Consider the following 26,302-nt stretch of genomic DNA (forward strand, 5'->3'; position numbering starts at 1 on the left):
CGGCACAGTAGGCGTTGTGTATTTCATCCTAAGTGGTTGGAGGATATTTCATAAGCCGACTTAATAGTTTTCTGGTCGCCCTTGAGCCATTCCTGTTCAGCCCGTTCTGGAAAGCTGCTACAGCCATTCCTTCCGATACATTCGGTAAGGTCATCCTTACTCTGTTGAATCGAGCGAGAAATTCCCTCAATCCCTCTCCGGGTAATTGTTTGATGGCAAATATATCGTTCACTCTTGCCTCCACCTTTTTAGCCCTGACATGGGTCGTTACAAACTTGTTAGCCATCTCTTCAAATATTTTAATGGAGCGCGCGAGCAACTATTAATACCAAGTTAATGCTCCTCCGGTAAGGGTCTCGCCGAACTTTTTCAACAAGAAGGAGGAGACTTGTTCTTTGGCGAGATCATTGCCCCTTACCGCAGTGACATAGTGAGTTACATGATCTTCGGGGTCGGTCGTACCGTCATAAATTTTTAGATAAGGCGGCATCTTGAACGTCGTGGGTATGGCATGTGGGGCGGCTTCGTCACTATAGGGTTGCTCGACGAACCGACCAATGTCTCTTTTTGGCAAGAGTTTTGGGGCACCCGGTATTTTGTCGACTCTTTCTTGGTGTTCTCTTATTTGATCCCGAAGCATTTTGTTTTCATTTTCCATTTCTTCAATTTTACTTAGAATGGATGTGAGGGTGTCGTTACTTGCATTATTAATATTGTGAGTAATACATGTTATTGAAGGGGGAGGGTCGTGCTGCTTGACCATTGATGGTGCAATACAAGTCCTCGCATTTTCTCTAACTGCCTCCTGAGTGGGCTTGTTGAGGATGCCGGTCAGCGTATTTGTCAGCCAAGCCTCGAGTAGCTTCTTCACCGCTGGTGGCGCCTCTTTCGCTGTGGATGTGGAATCTCCTTTACCACAGGATGCTGTGATACTGCCGTGAGGGAGGGGTGATCCACTTTGTCGGGAAAGGTGTTAGGTGTTATGTCTTCGCCTTCTGTTTCGGAGACCTCATTGATGGTGTTTAAGAGGTTGGTAGTGAGATCGACCACTGCTTTCATCCTTTCTTCTCCCTTACCTACCATGTCAGATCTGGGTGTATAAGGAAGTAGGGGCTTCTTCTTTTTTTGTGAACTATGCCAGTTATAGATCTAGAAGAAACTAAAGATTTAACTGGAGAATCCCCACAGGCGGCGCCAAATTATTTTATCAAGAAAAGTAGATGTTTGATTAAACTAATTAATTTAATTAAATGAAGGGCTAAACCTAGTTGATGATAATAACGTGAGATCTATAATTGATTGACACAGATAACGCAAGAGCAATATTGAGAGAAGAATAAATATAGTGTGCATTCAATTTTCCAAGATCCTTGATGATGGGGGAATATTGAGTAATAAATAACAATAAATGACATTAAAGTAAATAAGGAGAATGATTCACCCAATATTGAATGAAGTGAATGATTCTTCTTTCTGATGATGATGAATGAAAGACCAGTACTAGAATGTTAGGACTTTTTTAGGATCTAACAGAAAAAGTATGGAATAATAGATCATTCAATCTCTTTAGAAAGGTAATAGTTGTCTTTTATTCAGAGAGAGTGTCAGTCTTACAAAGGTTGAGTCATCCTTTCTTCCCTATCTCCTTTTCTATTTATATGGGATAATCCCTAATCAATCCTAAAAGTACGGACACCATAGAAATTCTACTTATTAAAACTAGCCGTTAGTACTACCCTTCATACTTGACCTCGGTCGTTATTGACTCTTCGGCTACAAGCCTCGTTTTTTACTAATCGACATCGGCCATATTGCTTTCCACGATACCGCTTCGTATCACATCTTAATGAAAGCAGATTTTGACCCATACAATTAGCAATGTTCACGTTCTTCTATTTTCTAACTGTCCAGATAAACCAAATTAATTAGCTCTTTCGTTAATTGTATTGAAGTGTATTACAAACACTATTTTCTTTTTATTAGTACTTTTCTCTTTACCTTTCTCTTTTCTTTCTTCTTTTTTCTTTTCTTCTCTTTTTTTCCTTTTTCTTTCTCCCTTATCCGTTTCCTCCATTACTGATGTCTTCTTCATTTTCGTCACCAATTTCACTTGACAAAACTCATGAATTCCAATTACTAAGAAAATTCTCCCATAAGGTAATCAAGTTTCAATTTCACTAGCTCTCTAAATAAACAAAATTAAATTGTTCCAAAAATTATGGTTTAAACTTTAAAATAATAAAAACATCTCAACCTTTAACAATACTCAAAAGACCAAAATATTTAAATTATTTTCAAAAAGATAATTTAATGATTAAAAGCCTAGAGTTCAAGTTGTAGTGTTATAAATTTGAGTTGTTAGTCTTTTTCATCTTTTTTCAGCTGGACATTTTCTATTTTTTTTATTAACTATGTAAATTAGGGGTGTACATGGAACGGGTTGGTTCGGTTTTTATCAAAACCAAACCAAAACAATTATATCGATTTGGATTGTTTGTTTTTGTTGGATTTTTCGAGTTTTTTGCTACATAAATATTATTTCAATCTTACTTTGTTAAATTTTTTAGAACTAAATATATGTTCAGTAAAAATTAAAAAATTGACAAACATATGATCTATTAAAATATTCTTATGCGAGAATTTTCTTAGTAATTGAAATTCATGAGTTTTGTCAAGTGAAATTGGTGACAAAAATGGAAAAAACATCAGTAATGGAGGAAATCGGATAAGGGAGAAAGAAAAAGGAAAAAAAAAAGAGAAGAAAAGAAAAAAGAAGAAAGAAAAGAGATAAGTAAAGAAAAAAAAAGTACTAATAAAAAGGAAATAGTGTTTGTAATACAATTTAATACAATTAACGAAAGAGCTAATTAGTTTGGGTGGATTCCGTTTCAAAAAGGGCATATATGGGCCAACTGTGTAACTCTAAGGGCATATATGGACCAACTATGTGACGGTAAGGGCATATTTGAGCTAAAGTATTAACGAATGGCAAATGTGCTCAATTTCGTATAGTACAAGGGCATATTTGGACCTTTATTGGAGCATTAATAGCAATGAAAATTTTAATACTAAATTTGTTTGCAAGCTCTCTGGAACCTAGATCGCCCTAACAAAATTAAATTATATATATATGACAATGCTATCATGATAGGTTACCAATTGGGATAAATACTGATTCTACTTGCACGGTGTGTAGAAATATAAGAGAAGATAGTGACCATATCTTCTTGCATTGTATTATTGTTACTGATTATTATAATCAATTAGGTATTTCAAATCTTGTTCCTAAAAATGACGACTGACGAGTACTAGCTGTATCTGCTTAGAAGGAAAAGTTGTACCATTAACTCCATTGTTGTTAACTGGGAAACCTTTCTCCCCCATAGTCTCTGGCACTTATGGACTACTAGAAAACATAACGATATAAATAACACATATTGTGTACGGTCAAAACCGATTCTCAGTCATAAAGATCGGTCGAGACAATAACGTTTCAATCGAAGGGTATCCGCATGGCGAGCTCGGACGATTTCCGAAGTAAAGACGCCGAGCTTCGAGCCATAAGACCATTCAACCGCAAAACTCGATATCATTATCAAACCCGCGTTCGGATCGGACTACGGGGTAACGACAACCGACGCGGGCCCCGAATATCGATGCTCCAAGGCAGAACCGAGCTCGAATTAAGATCGGGGATTCGATCTAGCACCAAGCTCGAGTCAGTACCGAACTCGCAAGACAAGAGCCGTTACAACCGCACCTAGGGAGAGAATCTTGGCGAGAATCGAGGGAGAGACAAACCATCATGGGTTCTCCACTATATGTATTATTTTATGTTGTTACTAATAAAGTACTGACCCTCTACTATAAAAGCAAAGATAGACTGCAATAGGGGAGAGAGAAGAAAAGGATTTCATTGTGCTTGTTCTTCTAATATTTTTCAGTCTTTCCTTCCACCATTTTCCATTTACACAGCAAAATACTTGTATTGTCATTTATATCAAAAAAAATTGCATGCCCTTAGAACCATATTTAAATTTAACGTTATCCAATTTTTTGGGTAAACAGTTTGGCACCCACCGTAGGGCTAAGGGTAACGGTGATTGTCTGATATAAATCTACAGTACGCTCCAGCTTACAACTTCGAATCAGCCATGGCTCTACCTATCGACCTCGAAGCCGGCCTTCAAGACGAAACCAACAACTTGATACCCGGGGCCGGAAGGCTACCTAACAACGGTAACGAGGCTCGAATCGAAGAACCCAAAATTTGAGCCGAAGTACCATTGGATATCAATTAGCAAATAGCTCTACAAGCGAATCAGCGTTCTGAACCAGAGAGGAGCATTCAGGGCGGTGCTCGATCTATAGCCCGAGACACCTACGCACGGGGGAAATCGGGGTCAGCTTACGTATGATTTTCGAAATGTTGCAGGCCTAACAAGTAGCAATAGCTCAGTTGCAGAGCCGAACCCATACGTAAAGCGGGCCGAACTCCAATCCACTCCTTCGGGAAGTCATACCCAGAACGGAACCCGCCGTAGTGAAATTAAACGAGCGGGAATCGGGGATTGCTCCTGAAATTTCTAAATTGCTCGAGGAACTCACGAAGCGAGTCGAAGCCAACGACAAAAAAATGGAAACGTATAACACTAGGGTCGATCAAATTCTGGGGGCTCCGCCAATGATAAAAAGGCTCGATTCAAAAAAATCCATACAAAAGCCTTTTCCCTCGAGCGCGGCCCCAAAAACAATCCCCAAAAAATTCCGTATGCCCAAAATTCCCAAATATAACGGTACGACCGATCCTAACGAACATGTCACCTCCTACACATGCGCCGTTAAAGGCAACAATTTGGAGGATGATGAAATCGAATCCGTATTGTTGAAAAAGTTCGGAGAGACCCTCTCAAAAGTAGCGATGATCTGGTACCACAACTTACCGCCGAATTCCATTGATTCTTTCGCCATGTTAGCGGACTCGTTCATAAAAGCACATGCTGGTGCCATAAAGGTTGCAACAAGAAAATCGGACCTCTTCAAAGTAAAGCAAAGGGGTAACGAGATGCTGAGGGAATTCGTATCCCGATTTCAAATAGAGCGTATGGACTTGCCATCGATAGCGTATGGACTGTCAAGGACTGAACAGGCTAAGTTCGATAGCGTCACATCGGCTGAAACAAAATTTGATCGAGTACCCTCCAATAACTTAGGCAGATGTACACAACCGGTACCAATCAAAAATCAGGGTCGAAGACGATTAATTGGGAGTTCCATATGGGCCCGTACGACAGAACCACACAACCACTAAAAATCAAAGGGGAGCCAACAGAGAGCAAAGGTCGAACAGAGATCGATACCAACCGTACGGCACAAATCGGATGAACAACAGTTCAGCACGTGACACGGTTCAAAACAACCGAAGGATTGATCGGGGGCAAAATTCTTGGGGACTTATGAGCAAGAGCGGCTTCGATAAATATACGGATCCTATAGAAATCCCTCGACTATCGGAGTATAACTTCAACATTGGTATATCCGCCATCGTATCGGCCATCGGACGCATCAAAGACACCAGATGGCCTCGACCCATGCAAACCGATCCTGCCCAAAGGAATCCCAATCAGATGTGCGAATATCATGGCACCCATGGTCACAAAACGGAAGATTGTAGGCAACTAAGAGAGGAAGTGGCCCGTTTATTTAATAAAGGGCACCTTCGGGAATTTCTGAGCGATAGGGCGAAGAACCATTTTAGAGACAAGGAATTCGGTAAGCGAAACGAGCCACAAGAACCGCAACACATCATTCACATGATCGTCGGCGGCGTCGATGCCCCCCAGGGACCAATGCTTAAACACGCTAAAACGTCAATTGTGAAGCGATCTCAAACCCAAGATCATGCACCCGCAGGGACTTTATCCTTCAGTGATAAAGATACAGAGGGAATCATCCAACCCCATAACGACGCGCTGGTAATATCCGTACTCATGAATAAAACTAAGATTAAGCGTGTGTTAATTGATCCAGGTAGCTCGGCCAATATCATCAGATCGAGGGTCATAGAACAGCTCGGCCTGCAGGATCAGGTCGTACCCGCAACTCTGGTTCTAAACGGATTTAATATGGCATGTGAAACCACTAAAGGCGAGATCACCCTACCGATAAACGTAGCCGGAACCATCCAACAAACAAAGTTTCACATAATCGAAGGTGATATGAGATATAACGCCCTCTTCGGAAGGCCGTGGATCCACAGCATGAGAGCCATACCCTCTACCCTACACCAGGTCCTCAAATTCCCAACATCGGAAGGTATCAAAATAGTGTACGGGGAACAACCGGCCGCAAAGGAAATGTTCTCCGTCAAAGAAGCAAAATCAATATCCTCACCTTCACCAATGAAAGGATCAGGTTCAAAGCTGAACGACAAATAGCAATCACAGACATCGGCTTCGACCCGACCAGGTATGCAAAACGTTGAAGAGGAGGATGATGATCGATGGATCCCTCGATCCTTCGTAACCCCCGATGATTTCGATGCCACCAAATCAACAATTGAGGAACTGGAGCAAATCGTACTGATCGAACACCGCCCCGAACAAAAGGTATACCTGGGAACGGGTTTGAGCCCCGTACTCAGGAAGAAACTCATTCAATTTCTTATCAATAACATCGATTGTTTTGCTTGGTCCCATCTAGATATAACAGGGATCCCACCGGACATAACGGCGCACCAGCTAAGCTTGAACTCTATATTCAGACCGGTGAAGCAAAAAAGAAGGCCCCAATCTGAGGAAAAGCACGCATTCATAAAGGACGAGGCAACAAAACTTCTCAAGATAGGGTCCATTCGGGAAGTAAAATACCCCGAATGGTTAGCCAATGTGGTTGTTGTACCTAAAAAAGGAAACAAACTTAGAATGTGTGTGGACTATAAGGATTTGAACAAAGCATGCCCCAAAGATTCCTTCCCACTACCCAACATCGATCGTATGATCGATGCCCTGGCCGGCCACGAGATTCTCACCTTTCTCGACGCCTATTCCGGGTATAATCAAATTCAGATGAATTGGGACGATCGGGAAAAGACTTTATTCGTGACCCGATATGGAACATATTGTTATAACGTAATGCCCTTCGGGCTAAAAAATGCAGGAGCTACTTATCAACGCCTAGTAAACAGAATGTTCGAAGAACAAATAGGTAAAACAATGGAAGTTTATATTGATGGCATGCTAGTTAAGTCACTGCGCGCAGAGGACCATTTGGCCCATTTGCAGGAAACGTTCAAGATTCTGAGGAAATTCAACATAAAGCTCAACCCCGAAAAATTTGCTTTTGGGGTCGGTTCGGGCAAGTTCCTCGGCTTCATGGTCTCAAATCGGGGAATTGAAATCAACCCCGACAAAATCAAGGCCATCGAAGACATCACCATTGTGGACAGCGTGAAAGCTGTACAAAGGTTAACGGGGAGAATTTCAGCCTTGGGCCGGTTCATTTCAAGGTCATCGGATCGAAGTCACAAATGTTTCTCCCTACTCAAAAAGAAGAACGACTTCGCCTAGACGTCGGAATGCCAACAAGCGTTACAGGAATTGAAATGATACCTCTCGAGCCCGCCACTACTTCATACTCCAAAAGCGGACGAGCAGCTCTACCTGTACTTGGCGGTATCGGAAGTCGCCGTAAGCAGCGTTCTAGTTCGAGAAGAGCAAGGTACGCAATTTTCCGTTTATTACATGAGTCGGACCTTAGGAGAAGCGGAAACTAGATATCCGCACTTAGAAAAATTGGCACTTGCCCTGGTAAGCGCATCTAGAAAGTTAAGGTTGTATTTCCAATGTCACCCTATAAGCGTATTAACCACCTACCCACTCCGAAATATCCTACATAGGCCCGAACTATCAGGCCGATTGGCCAAATAGGCCATCGAACTCAGTGGGTACGATATAAATTATCAATCCCGCACGGCCATCAAGTCTCAAAATTTGGCAGACTTCGTGGCCGACTTCATGCCAACCCTCATACCCGAAGTCGAAAGGGAACTCCTTTCGAAATCAGATATATCGTCCGGGGTATGGATCCTTTTTACGGACGGTGCTTCGAATATAAAGGGGTCCGGGTTAGGCATAGTTTTAAAACCCCCCACGGGTAACATTATTAGGCAAGCTATTAAAACTATAAGGTTAACTAACAACGAGGCCGAGTATGAAGCCATGATTGCAGGTCTCGAACTAGCTAGAAACTTGGGAGCAGAAGTCATTGAGGCGCACTGTGACTCTTTGCTGGTGGTGAGTCAAGTAAACAAAACCTTCGAAGTCAGAGAAGGTAGGATGCAAAGGTATCTGGACAAACTGCTTATCACCTTACACCATTTCAAACAATGGACCCTACAGCATGTCCCCCGAGAACGAAATAATGAGGCCGATGCTCTAGCAAATTTGGGATCATCGGTCGAGGTAGATGATTTGAGCTCGGGGACTGTCGTCCAACTTTCAAGATCGGTAATCGAAGAAGGGCACGCCGAAATAAATTCTACTAGCTTAACCTGGGATTGGAGAAACAAGTATATTGAGTACTTAAAAAACGGAAAGCTCCCTTCAGACCCTAAAGATTCCAGGGCCCTACGGACTAAAGCTGCTCGATTTACGTTGGCTACAGACGGAACACTATATCGAAGACCATTCGATGGATCGATGGCGGTGTGTGTGGGTTCGGGAGATACCAATTATATCCTTCGGGAAGTACACGAGGGCACTTGTGGCAATCACTCCGGCGCCGACGCATTAGTCCAAAAAGTGCTCAGAGCGGGGTATTATTGGATAGATATGGGCAAAGATGCGAAAGAATTTGTTCGTAAATGTGATAAATGTCAGAGGTTTGCGCCAATGATCCATCAAGCCGGGGAGCAACTCCACTCGGTCCTATCCCCGTGGCCATTCATGAAATGGGGGATGGACATCGTCGGCCCTCTGCCGTCGACCCCAGGTAAAGCCAAATTTATTTTATTTATGACTGACTATTTTTCTAAGTGGGTTGAAGCGCAGGCGTTCGAGAAAATAAGAGAGAAAGAAGTCATAGACTTTATTTTGGATCATATCATATGCCGATTTGGGATACCCGCCGAAATAGTATGCGACAATGGGAAATAATTCGTTGGCGGCAAAATCATAAAATTCCTCGAAGATCACAAAATAAGAAGGATATTATCAACACAATACCACCCCAATGGGAACGGTCAAGCCGAATCAACGAACAAGACTATTCTTCAAAACCTGAAGAAGAGATTGAACGTCGCAAAAGGAAAATGGAGAGAAATCCTGCCCGAAGTCCTTTGGGCATACCGAACAACATCAAAATCCAGTACGGGGGCGACCCCGTTCTCCTTAGTATATGGTTCCAAAGCATTGATACCAGTCGAAGTCGGTGAACCTAGTCCCAGATTTCGATTCATGATAGAAGAATCAAATAATGAGGTCATGAACACTAGCCTTGAATTATCGGACCAAGGACGAGAAGCTGCCCTCATCCGACTGGCCGCCCAAAAGCAACGAATCGAAAGGTACTATAACCGAAGAACTAAACTTCGCCATTTTAAGCCCGGGGACTTAGTGTTAAGAAAGGTCACCATCAATACTCGGAATCCAAACGAAGGAAAATTGGGACCAAATTGGGAAGGACCATATCAGGTGCTCGAGAACATTGGAAAAGGATCATACAGGCTCGGCATTATAAATGGCAAACAGTTATCAAGCAATTGGAATATATCACATCTAAAACGGTACTACTGTTAAGGCACGGCCTTTCCATATTCATCTAACTAACCCATGCAGAAGTCTGAACTAGAGCTGAAGAAGATCTTCCAATCAAAAACACGCGTTGCACTCTTTTTCCCTTAGACCGGTTTTCTCCCAAATGGGTTTTTCGGCAAGGTTTTTAATGAGGCAACCATCGATCGTGCTGTACTTTCAACAATATCCGAGGCCTCTTTCCGACAGACCTCGAATACCAGGAGGGCATCAGGGCCCTCAAATACATCGAGTTCAGATACAAGAAAGTTCATCTCACAACAACAGGAAAAATTATAAGAGCCGAATGGTCAAAATGAACCATGCTCATATAGATTGGCCTAAACATAAACACATGTGCAATGAATTGAGATTTATTGCTCAACCAGAATTAAGATTCATTCAACAATCAATCCTACGGGCTACTTATATTCCAAGTTCGAAACATTCACTTGACCATTAAGCCTACGGGCTACTGTTATCTCGAGTTCGAAACATTCACTCGACCATTAAGCCTACGGGTTACTGTTATTCCGAGTTCGAGCAAGAGCTCACTCGATAATTAAGCCGTACGGGACATATTATCTTGAGTTCGAAACATTCACTCGAATATTAAGCCTACGGGCTATTGTTATTCTGAGTTCGAGCAAGCGCCCACTCGACAATTAAGCATACGGGCCATATTATCTCGAGTTCGAAACATTCACTCGAATATTAAGCCTATGGGCTATTGTTATTCCGAGTTCGAGCAAGCGCTCACTCGACAATTAAGCCTACGGGCCATATTATCTCGAGTTCAAAACATTCACTCGAATATTAAGCCTACGGGCTATTGTTATTCTGAGTTCGAGCAAGCTCTCACTCGACCATCAAGCCTACGGGCTACTTTCATTCCAAGTTCGAAATAATCACTCGAATATTAAGCCTACGGGCCACATGATCTCAAGTTCGAAATATTCACTTGATTATTAAGCCTACGGGCTGCTGTTATTCCGAGTTCGAGCAAGCACTCACTCGACCATTACACCTACGGGCTACAATATTTTAAGTTCAAAACATTCACTCGACGGCTAATAAGCTACTTTTACTTTGAGTTTACATTAACTCAACCATTACATCACGCCTACGGATTATGTCCCTCCAAAAGTTTGGATCATCGACTCAACAAGCAAACCCAGGGGATACAAATCTGTTCGATCAGAGAAACTACAAGGTCAGCATTGGATTAAAAGTCTTCACAAAAAAAAAATAAGTCGACCTGACTACACATGTATATAAAAAATTTGCCTACGAGGTTAATGTACAAACATCAAGAATTAGAAACTAAGCTTCCTGGTCGAGCTCTTCCCTGTCCTCGGATCTGCTTTTGCTATAATCATCATCATCATCGTCAGAAGCCAAGGCTTCAGCTTTCGCTTCAAGCTCTCTTGCCTTTTTTACCTCTTCGGCAAGGTCGAAACCTCGAGCGCGTATCTCCTCGAGGGTCTCCCTCCGAGACCTACACTTAGCAAGTTTGGCAATCCAATGAGCTCGAGTATCGGCGGTCTTCGCCTCTTCCCGGGCCTCCATCTGAGCAGCCTCAGCATCAGCCCGATATACGGCAATGGACTTATCCGCCAAAACTTTCGACGACTCAACCTCCGCCTTAACCTCGGAAAGTCGTGTTTCAAGCTCCTCGATCTTCTTAGCTTGAACCGACCCCTTTTGCTTGACACTTCGAAGCTGAACGTCGGCCGATAATAATTTTGTTAAGATAGTTTCTTTTTTCGTTGCCAGGCGGTCGAGGGTCTCCTTCCACCGATTGCATTCAGCTCGGATTTGATCGACTTCTTCTCGAAGTAATCCGATCTTTTTGATCTTTTGCTGCAACTGAGACAACGAAGGGTTAACTTCCACGGTTAAGTCATACCCATACTTTAATAGAACGAGGCTCACCTGCTTATCAAGCTCGACCCCTTCTTCACAGACCTTAGCCAAATCTGCTTGGAGGTCCTTTATAGCCTCGTCCTTTTTGCTGCAAAGAAGCCGCAGGGCATCTCTCTCACCTGAGACCTTCCGGAGCTCGGCCTCACAATGGCTAAAATTGACTCGAAACCTACTAATGGCCTGCACAGCAAGAAACACAAAATCAAGTATGGAAAAGAACAAATAAACGAAGTATGGAAGAATCATTACCCGAGTAATGAAACGCTGAGCCTCCTCCAATAAAATAGAAGCGTCACCGATATTGGAACCGCCGTCGACTCCAGTAAAACAATCCTCGAAAGGATCCCCTGCACCAGAGCCTGCGCCGATATCAGGTGTCTTCAATTCTCGAGCTTTCTTCAGCGCCTTCTCAGAAAAAGATGGAAGAGAAGGCGAATCACCCATTGTCATAGCCCTGAGCAAATCGCTCGGAGTATTCCGGTCGAGATTCTGGTCTTCGGGAACAACCCCGACAGGTACAGCCGCCATCAGCTCGGTAGCTCTGGCAACCTCGATGGCCTCTGTAGACCGAACTACCAAAGCCGAGGAGCTATTTTCTTTTTCTTCTTCTCCCAGTTGTTGGACCAAGTCAATCGAAAGGGCAATTGTTTTTCTCTTCACCCTTCGAGTTTTGGGCTTGGGTTCCCCTAACCGAAAGGGAGCTTTTCGCTTCTTATCTTCCCCCTGTTTAGGGACCAGGGACTTGTTTCTTTCCTCGTCGCTCGAAGGCCTCAAAACGGCATCCCTGGTTACACCAGCACAAGAGGAAATCGGTAACAAATAGAACGCAAAGAATACTTCGAAGGAAACAAGAAGCAAACCTTACCATGGTTCTTGGCCTCCCATCTGCCTTTTGCCAAATCACGCCAAGCGCGCTCGGCGTAAGAGGAGGTCGAGGCCAACTTCTGAACCCAGTCCTCGAGGTCGGGCACCGCTTGTGGCATACAAGGGGCAGCTAAACATCAGGGAAGGACATCAGAAAAAATAGGAAAAGCACCTGAAAAGTGAACAAAAACTACTTACGGTCAAAATTTCATTCCTCAGGGAACGACATCCTCTCCTCCGGAATGATATCACGGGTCCTCACTCGGATATAACGACCCATCCAACCTCGATCCTTGTCCTCATCGATGCTTGACATTAATGCCTTCGATGCCCGACGATTAAGTCTGATTAGCCCTCGAAAGATCTGAGGCCGATACAGTCAGATGAGGTGGTTCAGAGAAAAATCCAACCCTCTGGCTTTGGTAGAGAAGAAGCGCAATAGGATCACTATACGCCATAAAGAGGGATGGATTTGGCCAAGGGTGACTTGATACCTTTTGCATAAATTAATAATCACCGGGTCGACGGGTCCCAGTGTGAAGGGATAAGTGTAAACACTTAAAAAACCCTCCACGTAAGTGGTAACATCCTCTTCGGAAGACGGAATTTGCAGCACGAACTCGGAACCCCAGTTGCAGTCCTTTCGGACGGCCTTGAGGTGATCCTCCATTATAGAGCATGTATAAATCAATACATGTTCACATCGACCCGGAACGAAAGAAGGGTTCTCCACCTTAAAATCGGTTTTTAAAATGCACAGGCCAGGAACATAGTCATGGACTGACGGCTCCACCGGCGCCTTATCATCAGACAGCCGTGAGGAAGAGGCTTTTTCCTTCTGAGGTACAGTTTTGGAAGTTTTCGCCATTGATTTGAAAGGAAAGAGTGCAAGGGAAGAAATGGACAGCACCCAAATTAGGGTATGAACGGCCCCGTAGCAGCAAAGTAGAGAGGATAAATAGGAAAGCCTGGAGGAAGAGAAGGCGCAAAAATGGTAAAAGTTGTGTGAAACAATTATTTATAGACTAAGGCCTGACAGTTCGGTATCCGCGGTGGCCGACCACCGTCTGACACACATTAAATGTCTCGGTAAAACTGAGCCGATGGGACAGCCATCGCATACGTCGAGATCGGGTTCGATAGAAACATCGGCATAAATTTGATCGAGCTGCAGGGAAATCATATCGTTCCTCGCCACATCTTTTCCGAGAAACGAGGGGACTATCTGTGTACGGTCAAAACCGATTCTCAGTCATAAAGACCGGTCCAGACAATAACGTTTCAATCGAAGGGTATCCGCATGGCGAGCTCGGACGATTTCCGAAGTAGAGACGTCGAGGTTCGAGCCATAAGACCATTCAACCGCAAAACTTGATATCATTATCGAACCCACGTACGGATCGAACTACGGGGTAATGACAACCGACGCGGGCCCCGAATATCTATGCTCCAAGGTAGAACCGAGCTCGAATTAAGATCGGAGATTCGATCTAGAACCAAGCTCGAGTCAGTACCGAACTCGCAAGACAAGAGCCTTTACAACCGCACCTAGGGAGAGAATCTTGGCGAGAATCGAGGGAGAGACAAACCATCATGGGTTCTTCACTATATGTATTATTTTATGTTGTTACTAATAAAGTAGTGACCCTCTACTATAAAAGCAAAGATAGACTGCAATAGGGGAGAAAGGAGAAAAAGATTTCATTGTGCTTGTTCTTCTAATATTTTTCAGTCTTCCCTTCCACCATTTTCCATTTACACAGCAAAATACTTGTATTGTCATTTATATCAAAGAAATTTGCATACCCTTAGAACCATATTTAAATTTAACGTTATCCGATTTTTCGGGTAAACACATATCTTCATCTTAATAAGAATATTATTTTAGTGCGTGATGTGGAATTTAATACTCTCTCACATGATGTTGTTTGTTTACCCCGAAAACGGATAATAATTTAATTTATATGCAGTTCTAAGGATACGTAGTATAACTTGGTATAAATTGATAAAATATATAAATGGATATCGAAATTAACTGTAAAAGAAATAAATGCAAACCGAATGAATTAATTAGCCTAGGCCCTCATGTTCGATCACCCTCAAACTGAATGGAGAGTAACGAATAAATTAATTAGCCTAGACCCTCAAGTTCGATCACCCTCAAACTGAGTGGAGAGTAACTGATACAAGAACAAAGTGACTAAATATCAAAACCAGAAGAAAAGGCAGTATATTGCTTTATATTTTATGAATCTGAATCTCAATGCCCCTTACAAATGATTAGACCCCCCTTTATATAGTAGAGGAGTCTTATTCTTAATATAATTTTTAAATACAGCAAGGAATCCTATGATAGATTAATTAATTGGCCTCTCATTGATATGCGCCGTGATTTTCGCCGAGTTGCGGATATTCCGGCTTTTTATTTTTTGACTCGATAAGCTTTCCTCGATCTAGGCCGATCTCGGCCTCGATCGGTCTCTATTTTACTCGATCTCGATCTTGGCCGATCTCTGGGTCTTGAGCTCGGCAACCTAACTTCGTATTATAGCTCGATATTACACGAAGTTGAACCTTGGTCTATCATGTTCCAATCTCGATTATTCATACGAAGGGAAAATTTGGTGTTGACTGTATACAGATAGTCCCCTCATTTCTCAAAAAGAAGATAACGAGAAACGATATGAATTTCTAAACTCCGACTAGATGGGTAATGACGTCAGCAACGAGCACGATTATGATGTATATGACAAGCGTCTCGTCGGTCCAGTTACCAAGGCATTAAATGTCTGTCTGTCGTTAATCAAACACTACCAGTTATTAACCGTCATTACCAAGCTATAAGTATTCAAACTTTCATACGCATTCAAACCTTTTCACTCAAAGCTTCTTCTATACTCTTGCATCTTCTTCAGAAAATCCCTTTGCTTCATAACTTTCACACCACATACAACCCTAATTCTCTTTTCCCTTGTTCATCAATGGCGAAAACCTCCAAAATAGTTGCATAAAAAGAGGCCGCTTCTTCATCACGACCCGCCGGTGGTGAGGATGCGGCGGAGCCTCACCCTGAGGAATTCGTTTTGGTAGGGTGCTCAAGCGTCATCGACTTTAAGGTCGAAAAAGCTTCTTCAGTACCGGGCCGATGTGAGCCAATCTCAAGGTACCAGTGTACAATCACCAAGAAAATCCTCGACAAAGTAAAAAAGGAATGCAACTGGGGCGAAAAGCACATGGTAGTCCCACAGCCTTAAGAATCGATTATTACCCACGTGGAGGGGTTCTTAAGTGTTTATACTTATCCTTTCACGTTGGGTCCCATAGACTCTGTCATCGTCGTCTTTTGTAAGAGATATAATGTGACCCTCAGCCAGATCCATCCTTCTTTTTGGAGAATAGTGATTCTCCTCTGATTCTTCTCGAGCAAAATCGAGGGGTGTCTTTTCACCCTCGATCACCTTATGCGACTTTACAGTCCCCGACTCTATCAAAAAGGGCTAATCAAGCTTGCTCGTCGAGCCACCAAAGCACCGTCCTCGAGCATAGACGAGACTCGTGATCGAGGTTGGATGGGTCGATTTGTTCGAGTCAGAACTTCAGACCTGATCCCCGCTGACGACATGCCGTTTCTTGAGAAATGGAATATGAATCGTGAGTAGTATTCCCCTTTGAAAGTTCAATTTTGTGGCTTTGCTTTCATTTTCTTTATCTACTTTTTCTATTTTTATTACAGTGGTGGCCCAAATACCAAAACCGATTTCGGAACTTAAACAATGAGTTGAAGTTCTGGTGCTACAGAGACTGTACTCCAAGCGTGCTTGGATGGAATTATATAAGGGTCGATAGGAGGCCCGTAGTCATAGTAAGTTTCCTTCTTAGAACGGTTATTGTTTGATCTTCTTCTCTTGTTTACTCCCCATTTTTTCATTTGTAGGCCTTGGGAAGGACATTGCCATGAGGCCCCCATCTAGTGACGAAGAAGTCCCCACTCCGAAGCAGGTCAAAGAGAAGAAGAGAAAAGGGGCTCCGAGTTCCCCGGTCTCGGAAAAGAAAAAACCAATGAAGAAATCTCGCAAGCCCAAGGGGGCTCCGGTATTATGCCTCTGGACTTGATCTGTTGATTAAGGGATGATCCCAAAGAAGGAGAAGAGGAAGTAGCCTTTGTGCGGGCTAATGTTGTGATACAACAATCCTCCGAATCGACGGAGGTTGATAAGGGAGCTCTGGCCATAACTCCTGAACAAGGAAAGGTCGAGGCCATTCCATCCCGAGCTAAGATGGTTGGAGGAGAGATCGGGAGCAAGACTTCTCGGGCAGCAGAAGATATCTCGAGGGACGAGCTCGGGATAGTTGACATTATTGGATCCCCTCAGATTTCGGATGCTATAATCTGTGAGGCTAACATGTTGGAAAGTTGATCTTACGAGGGTATTCAAGGTTCGACTAATATCCATGGCTTTCTGGATGGGCTCGAGTCCGCTGCCTCGGAGGATATTATCGGGTTTGGTGGATTACCGGTACCGAAGAAAGCATCATGGTCGGGCGCTATCGGGTCTTCATCGAACCCAAAACTGGTGGACTGATTCTCAGCCCGGAGTGTTAATACCAATCGTAGGCGGAAAATAGTGCTCTCCGTCCCAGAGGATGCCCGAGTTTTTTCTCCCCCAGTGGGGATTGCTAGTTACCTTAGGTCTTTGGTGACCGAAGAGTATCAAGCCGTGATGAACACGGTAAGAGTTGCTTACCTTTTCAATGAGGCCCAACATGCTCTGAATCGGGTAACTTTGAGGGTATCTCTATTGTTTCTTTTATACTTAGAGTTGTAGATAATTCTAACCTCTTCTTCCTTGTTTGTAGGCTTCGGTGTTGCATCATAAGGCTTTCCTCCAAATTCGGGAGGAGCATTAGGCTGAGGTTCGGAACCTCACTGAGAAGAATGACACCTACAAACTTCTTAGTGAGAAACTTCGGGCAGATTTGGCAACGGCTCGAGATGAGCATGCCGAGATGGCTGAGTAGGTATTTCGAGTGCTTCACGATAGTGAAGATGAATTGGATATAACTACTAATGATCCAATTCTGCAGTCCCGACAGAGGTTCGAACAAATTTGGACGGCTCCAAACGAGGTGGATGCGATACAGGCCGAGGAGGAAGAATTTATAAAGAACATGCACAATCTAGCCTCGAAAAAGGAGATCGTCTAAGCTCAACTGGAGTTGGCCGAGACCCAGCTCCAAGATGTGAAAGAGAAAGCCTCGGTGCAGGTCTAGAACATCAAAGAGCTTCAGCATCGGTTGGATTTGGCCGCTTCTGATAAGGCAAGCTTGGCCGATGAACTCGAAGTTGCCAGATCCGAGGTGGTCGTAGCCAGATCTGAGATGGCCGAGGCTAACAAAACCGTTGATGCTAAAGTGGCCTAGTTTAGGGTCGATATCGAAGTCAACCAGGCCAAGGCCAAGGGCATGGTGGAACATGCAAAATGGCAGGCCAAAGGGAAGCCCTCGAAGGGGTTCAGGCCCAGGGCTTCGATATCATGGTTGAGACCGAAAAGGCCAGAGTAGAGGAAGCCATGGCCCGGAAGCTAGCCTTCCCTAGGAAAGACTCCGAGAGTTCGAGGGAATTCGAAGACGGAGAAGATTCCGAGGACAGAGATGCGACCCCCGAAGAAGACCATACCTCTTAGGACTTTTTATTTTTTCTTTTTTGAGGTCGTTTTTGGTCGTTGTAAATTTAGGCCTATTTGGCCTTTGTAAAAAATAATTGTATATAAATATAAGGCTTTTCTTGCCCTTTCGGCTCTCATATTTTTCCTTTTCTTTTTTGTATTTAAAAATGTCGAATATGCCTTAGCATAAAATAAGGTTGTGTTCGAGGGTTCGAACAAACCTTGCCTTTATTTCCTTTCTGGGTTTAGGCGTTATTGGGGTTTGATGTTTATCAAAGTTTTTCCCGAAAAATATCTTAAGTCTGAGATTTTGCCGAGGGTAGCCTTTTAGAACCGGTTGTGAAAGAATTTTTTATTTTTTGAAGGCCTATTTTTGTTACGGATTTCGGACGTCTCCGAGCCGTGTTAAATTGGCCATAGCCTTTTAGTTCAGGAGTTACCCATTGGGCTTGTTTTTCCGTTTTATCTGGGCTTGCCCGAGATAGTAGTTCCCGAGTGGGGTGGCCGTGACTTTTAGAAATCGGGGCGTTGCCTATTAGGTCTTTTGCACCCGAGGCCCGATGACTTGGGTTGTTTGAGTCGGATGGCAGTCCTTGAGTGAGGGAGAAATCGTTCATATTCTGGTTATGTATTGCCCTTGGGCTTGTTTATATTCAGAAGTACGGAGCTTTTTGCAAAGGAAGATAAAAGAAATTCTGCTAATTTTAAAGCATAAGATGTTTGTAAGGAACATCTTTCTCTTTATTCTCGATCGAAACATGGTTCGAGCAATCTATATGGGCACGGTTCGATTTTACCATTTGACCCTTACAATAAATCCTATTTATCGAGATCCTTCCTTTATGAAGTAGTTTTCTTTCTAGAGTTGATATTCGAAGATAACGTATATCCGAGGGTAGCCCCCTAGTATTCGAGGTTGAGTGCAAAGGAACCTCGGATAATATCGAATGGATCTCTGATGCTGATTCATAATCGGGATTGATTCTAAGTTAGCATGATTCATCGTTGCTTCGTTAAAAACCTTGTTGAAAAAACCCATTTGGGACAAAACTCGGTCAGAGGAAAAAAAAAAGTGCAACACGTGTTTTCAGACCTAAGGACTTCGTGCCGTTTGCTAAAAAGTCCGTCGTCGTTTCTTGTCGACCACCTGTATGTGTTAATCTGAAAATAGAAAAGGAATGAAAGAAGAGCGTACCTTAGCAGTAGTACCGTTTTAGGCGAGATATGTTTCAATTGCTTGGTAGTTGTTCCCCATTCATTGTTCCGAGCTTGTAAGACCCTTTTCCGGTGACTTCGATAATTTGGTATGGTCCTTCCCAATTCGGGCTCAATTTTCCTTCATTAGGATTTTAAATGTTGAGGGTGACTTTTCTTAGCACTAAATCTCCGACATTAAAATATCGAAGATTAGTTCTTCAATTGTAGTATCTCTCGATTCGTTGCTTTTGGGCAGCTAATCGGATGAGGGCATATTCACGCCTTTCGTCCTATAGTTCTAGGCTCGTATTCATGGCTTCGTTATTTGATTCCTTTGTCGTATATCGGAACCGGATACTTGGCTCTCCGACTTCGACCGGTATTAGAGTTTTAGTGCTATAAACTAATGAGAATGGGGTAGCCCTAGTACTGGATTTTGAGGTTCTGCGATATGCCCAAAGAACTTTGGGTAGAATTTCCTTCCACTTTCCTTTAGCGTCGGTTAACCTCTTCTTAAAATTTTGGATGATGGTTTTGTTGGTTTATTCGGCTTGCCCGTTCCCGCTAGGATGATAAGGTGTTGATAGGATTCTTTTGATCTTATGATCTTCGAGAAATTTGGTTACTTTGTTGCCGATGAACTGTTTCCCATTATCACACACAATTTCGGATGGCATCCCGAATCGACATATGATGTGATCCCAAATGAAGTCGGTGACTTCCTTCTCCCTAACTTTCTCGAAAGCCTGCACTTCAACCCACTTAGAAACTAGTCAGTCATAAATAAAATAAATTGAGCTTTACCTGGAGCCAATGGAAGGGGGCCGACGATGTCCATTCCCCATTTCATAAATGGCCATGGTGACAAGACCGAATGGAGTAGTTCCCCGGGTTGGTGAATCATTGGCGCATGTTTTTGACATTCGTCACATTATCGAACAAACTCTTTCGTATCTTTTTCCATGTCGATCCAGTAGTATCCGGCTCTAATTACCTTTTTAACCAATGATTCAGCACCGAAGTGATTTCCACAAGTGCCTTCGTGAACTTCCCTTAGAACGTACTCGGTGTCTCCGGGTCCGAGACATATCGCTAATAGACCATTGAACACTCTTCTAAACAAGGTTCCATCTTCGGTTAAGGTGAATCATGCTGCCTTAATGCGTAGGGCCCTAGATTCTTTCGGATCTGAGGGAAGATTTCTAGTCTTCAAATACTCTATGTACTTATTTCTCCAATACCAGGTCAAGCTTGTGGAATTTATCTCGGCATGACCTTTTTTGACTACTGATCTCATGAGTTGCACGACAGCCCCTGAATCGAGCTCTTTGTCCTCGATTGATGACCCTAAGTTTGTGAGAGCATCAGCCTCACTATTCTGATCTCGAGGCACATGTTGCAAAGTCCACTCCTTAAATCGGTGCAAAGTTACTTGTAATTTATCTAGGTATCTTTGCATTCGGTCTTCTCTAACTTCGAAGGTTCCGTTAATCTGATTCACTATGAGGAGGGAGTCGCATTTGGCCTCGATCACCTCTGCTCCCAAGCCTTTAGCTAGTTCGAGACCTGCAATCATGGCCTCATATTCAGCCTCATTGTTAGTCAATTTCACAGTTTTAATAGATTGTCTCACCATGTTGCCTGTGGGTGGTTTTACTACGATGTCGAGCCCGGACCCTTTTGCGTTCGAAGCACCGTCCATGAAGAGGGTCTAGATTCCTGAGGACGTACCCGAATTTATCAATAGTTCTCTTTCGACCTCGGATACTAGGGCCAGTGTGAAGTCAACTACAATGTCTACCAAAATTTGAGACTTAATTGATGTTCGGGGTCGATATTCGATATCATACCCATTGATTTCTACGGCCCATTTGGCCAACCGTACCGAAATCTCGGGTTTATGCAAAATATTTCGAAGTGGATAAGTTGTTACAACACATATGGGGTGACATTGAAAGTATGATTTTAGTTTCCTGGAGGCGTTTATCAAAGCGAGCGCCAATTTTTCTAGGTGGGGATATCTAGTTTCGGCCTCACCTAAGGTCCGACTAACATAATAAATGGGAAATTGCGTACCTCGTTCTTCCCGAACTAGGACTCCACTTACCGCTACCTTCGATACTGCCAAATATAAGTAAAGTTGTTCGTCTGCCCTTGGTGTGTGAAGCAACGGCGGGCTCGATAAGTACCGTTTAAGCTCTTCCAAGGTCTGTTGGCATTCTGAGGTCCATGTGAAATTATTTTTCTTCTTTAGCAATGAGAAAAATAGGTGGCCTTTATCAGAGGACCTCGAGATGAATCGCCCCAGGGTGGCCATGCCGGTTAATCTCTACATGGCCTTTACGCTATCTACCACCGTGATTCCATCGATAGCTTTGATCTTGTTGGGATTAATCTCGATTCCTCGGTTAGATACCATGAACCCGGGAAATTTTCCTGACCTGACCCCGAATGCACAGTTTTTCGGGTTTAGCTTCATGTTGTACTTCTTCAATATACTGAGAGTTTCCTGCAAGTGCTTTAAATGGTCCTCTGCTCACATGGACTTAACTAGCACGTCATCAATGTAAACTTCCATAGATTTCCCTATTTGTTCTTCTAACATCCGATTTACTAGGTGTTGATAAGTGGCACCAGCATTTTTTAATCCAAATGGAATTACATTGTAGCAGTAGGTACCATACTTAGTGATGAACGGAGTCTTTTCTTGATCATCCGGCTCATTTGTATTTGATTGTACCCGGAATAGGCATCAAGAAAGCTGAGGATCTCGTGACCGGCCATGGCATCGATCATGCGATCGATATTAGGCAAAGGAAAAGAATCCTTGGGGTATGCTTTATTTAGATCTTTGTAATCTACACACATTCTAAGTTTGTTTCCTTTATTAGGGACTACTACTACATTTGCTAACCATTCGGGGTATTTTACTTCACGGATGGACCCTATTTTAAGAAGCTTGGTTACCTCATCTTTTACGAAAGCATGTTTGACTTCGCACTGTGGTCTTCTTTTTTGCTTCACCGGGTGGAACTTCGGATCCAATCTTAGTCTATGAGTGGTGATTTCCGGTGGGATCCTTATCATGTCAATATGGGACCAAGCAAAACAATCCATATTAGCTATAAGAAATTGAATAAGCTTTTTTCGAAGCTCGGGATTTAACCCCGTGCCCAGGTATACCTTTCATTCGGGCAGATGTTCGATCAGTATGATTTTCTCCAGTTCTTCGACCGTTGATTTGGTAGCGTCAGAATCATCGGGGACTATGAAGGATTGAGGGACCACATAATCATCATCTTCGTCAGACTCCTGCTTTTCTAGTTGGGTCGAGGCCGGCGTTTGTGATTGCTATTTGGTCTCCTGTTTTCCCTTCAAATTTGACCCCTTTGTTAATGAGAGTGTCGATATCATAATCACTTCGTCGACGGCAAACATTTCCTTTGTGGCGGGTTGTTCCCCGTAAATTATTTTGATTCCCTCTGGTGTTAGGAATTTTAGAACCTGGTGAAGGGTCAAGGGTACTGCTCTTATGTTGTTGATCCATGGTCTCCCGAATAGGGCGTTATACCTCATGTCGCCCTTAATCACGTGGAACTTCGTTTCTTGGATGGTCCCGGCCACGTTCACTGGAAAATTTATCTCGCCCTTAGTAGTTTCACATGCCATATTGAATCCATTTAGTACTAGGGTCGTGGGCACAACCTGGTCCTGTAGACCGAGTTGCTCTACGACCCTCGATCGAATGATGTTGGCCGAAATACCTGGATCAATTAACACACACTTAACTTGAGTCTTATTCATGAGTACAGATATTACCAGTGCATCGTTATGGGGCTGCATGATTCCTTCTGCCTCTTCGTCGTTGAAGGACAAGGTTCCTTTCGGTATGTAATCCTGAGCCCGAGATCGCTTCTCCCTTACGATCGACACCTTAGTGCGTTTAAACACTTGCCCTTGGGGAACATTTATACCTCCGATAATCATGTGAATAATGTGTTGCGGTTATTCTTGATCGTTTTGTCTATTAAACTCTCTGTTTTTGAAGTGTTTCTTGGCCCGATCACTTAAAAACTCCCGAAGGTGCCCTTCATTGAATAACCAGGCTACTTCTTCTCTCAACTGCCTGCAATCTTCCGTTCTGTGGCCATGGGTGCCATGATACTTGCATACTTGATTGGGATTTCTCTGGGATGGATCGGTCTGTAGAGGTCGAGGCCATTTAGTATCTTTGATGTGTCCGATAGCCGATACGATGGCGGATGCATCAACATTGAAGTTATACTCTGACAATCGCGGTGTTTCCTTAGGCATGGTATGCCTCTCGAAACCATTCTTGCTCATAAGCCCTCGAGAGCCTTGGCCTCGATCACTTCTCCTCTCACCTCATACGGAGTTGTGCCCAGGTCCGTTGCCCCTACGATCTCTATTATACGGCTGGTATCGATCCTTGTTCAACCTCGGTTCTCGATCGATGTCCTTTTTGGTAACAGATCCAGAAGGAGCCCCCAACTAGTCATCTTCAACTCTAATCTTTGATTGATATCGATTATGTATATCGGCTCAGGTAACAGCGGGGTACTCAATCAAGTTCTGCTTTAACTATTATGAAGCCACTGAGCTTCGTTCATTTAGTCCTTGGGTGAAAGCTTGAACGGCCTAATCGTCTGTGACTGGTGGTAGAACCATTTGTTCCATTTGGAAACGAGATATAAACTCTCTTAGCATCTTGTTCTCTTTTTGCTTTACCTTGAAAAGGTCTAACTTCCTAGTCTCGACCTTTATGGCTCCGGCGTGTGCTTTTACAAAAGAATCCGCAAGCATGGAAAAAGAATCGATAGAGTTAGGTGGTAAATTATGATACCATATCATTGCTCCCTTTGACAGGGTTTCCCCGAATTTCTTTAGTAATACGGATTCGATCTCGTCGTCCTCTAGATCATTCCCTTTGATGGCACACGTGTAACAGGTCACATGCTCGTTGGGGTCAGTCGTTCCATTATACTTAGGAATCTCGGGCATGCAGAAGTTCTTGGGGATCGGTTTGAGAGCTGCGCTCGGGGAAAAAGGCTTTTGTATGAACTTTTTGGAATCCAAACCCTTCAATATTGGTGGTTCCCTCGTAATCTGATCAACCCTGGAGTTATAAGTTTCTACTTTCTTGTCATTTGCTTCGATCCTATTTTCCCTTGATTCTATTCGCTTTGTCAGTTTCTCGAGCATCTTTATAATTTCGGGGTTATTCCCCAATTCTTGTTCGTTTGACCTTACCACAGCTGGCCCCGTTCTGTGGGTGACTTCTTGAGGTGGATCGGGCTCAGCCCTGCTCGGTGCCTGGGTTTGGCTCTGCAACTGAGCTATCGCCACCTGTTGGGCTTGCAGCATTTCGAAGATAATATGCAGGCTGATCCCGTCTTCTCCAATATTTTGGGTATTTCGAACTGCAGATCGGGTTCCACCATGGATGTTGTTTTTGGGATCGGAATGTTGGTTCGCTTCGATGGCCACATGCGATTTAACATCAATCGGATCCACGGCCCGAGTTTCAACGGGGTCAGCGGGTGGCTTTTCATCCCAGGGCGTCCCGTTGTTATTCTTACCTTGATGGCCAGATTCGTTGTCGATATGTAGGGGCATTAATTGAGAGTTCGGCATTTTTAGCTTGAAATCAAAGATACTTCCAAGAGCAGGTGTAAAATAGTGTGTTTTTACAGAGATTTGTATCAGACAACCACTATTATCTTTAGCCCCACGGTGGGCGCCAAACTGTTTACCTGAAAAATAGATAACAATTAAATTTATATGCGGTTCTAAGGATACGTAGTATAACTTGGTACAAATTGAGAAAATATATAAATGAATATCGAAATTAACTGTAAAAGAAATAAATGCAAACCGAATGAATTAATTAGCCTAGGCCCTCAAGTTCGATGACCCTCCAACTGAATGGAGAGTAATGAATGAATTAATTAGCCTAGGCCCTCAAGTTCGATCTCTCTCAAACTGAATGGAGAGTAACGAATGAATTAATTAGCCTAGGCCCTCAAGTTCGATCACCCTCAAACTGAATGGAGAGTAACTGATACAAGAACAAAGTAACTAAATATCAAAACCAGAAGAAAAGGCAGTATATTGCTTTATATTTTATGAATCTGAATCTCAATGCCCCTTACAAATGATCAAATCCCCCTTTATATAGTAGAGGAGTCATATTCTTAATATACTTTTTAAATACATCAAGGAATCTCATGATAGATTAATTAATTGGCCTCTCATTGATATGTGTCGTGATTTCCGCCGAGATTCTTGCCCAATTGCGGATATTCCGGCTTTTTATTTTTTGGCTCGATAAGCTTTCCTCGATCTAGGTCGATCTAGGCCTCGATCGGTCTCTATTTTGCTCGATCTCGATTTTGGCCGATCTCGATCTTGACCGGTCTCTATTTTGCTCGACCTCGATCTTGGCCGATCTCGATCTTGACTGGTCTCTATTTTGCTCGACCTCGATCTTGGCCGATCTCGATCTTGATCGGTCTCTGGGTCTCGAGCTAACTTCGCATCATGGCTCGATATTACACGAAGTTGAACCTTGGTCTATCATGTTCCAATCTCGATTATTCATACGAAGGAAAAACTCGGTTTTGACCGTATACATTGTCAATAATAAATTAAATGAAACCCATTAATGTTAAATGGCATCCCCTTCGTTTAACGTTGAAGGTGCTTTTAATCTTGACAGACAGAAAGGCGGAACAAGAGAAGTTCTACAAAACTGTAAAGGTGAATAGGTTTTGGGTTTTTATGAACATATTCATGCACTAACTTATATTCATGCATGCAGAGCTATTAGCCTTAAGA

At 43.2% G+C, this 26,302-nt stretch overlaps 1 protein-coding gene across 1 annotated transcript; it reads right to left on the bottom strand.

The window, feature by feature from the left end:
• Window positions 1-11,114: 11,114 nt before the first annotated feature.
• Window positions 11,115-13,449, bottom strand: LOC138895611 (intracellular protein transport protein uso1-like). Its single transcript, XM_070180319.1, has 3 exons — window positions 13,340-13,449; window positions 11,967-12,501; window positions 11,115-11,897 (listed from the first exon to the last, which is right to left on the bottom strand). The coding sequence occupies exons 1-3, from the start codon at window positions 13,447-13,449 to the stop codon at window positions 11,115-11,117; spliced, it is 1,428 nt and encodes a 475-aa protein (XP_070036420.1).
• Window positions 13,450-26,302: the final 12,853 nt, after the last annotated feature.

Source organism: Nicotiana tomentosiformis, chromosome 7, assembly GCF_000390325.3.
Source record: "Nicotiana tomentosiformis chromosome 7, ASM39032v3, whole genome shotgun sequence".
In the NCBI taxonomy this organism is placed as follows: Eukaryota; Viridiplantae; Streptophyta; class Magnoliopsida; order Solanales; family Solanaceae; genus Nicotiana; species Nicotiana tomentosiformis.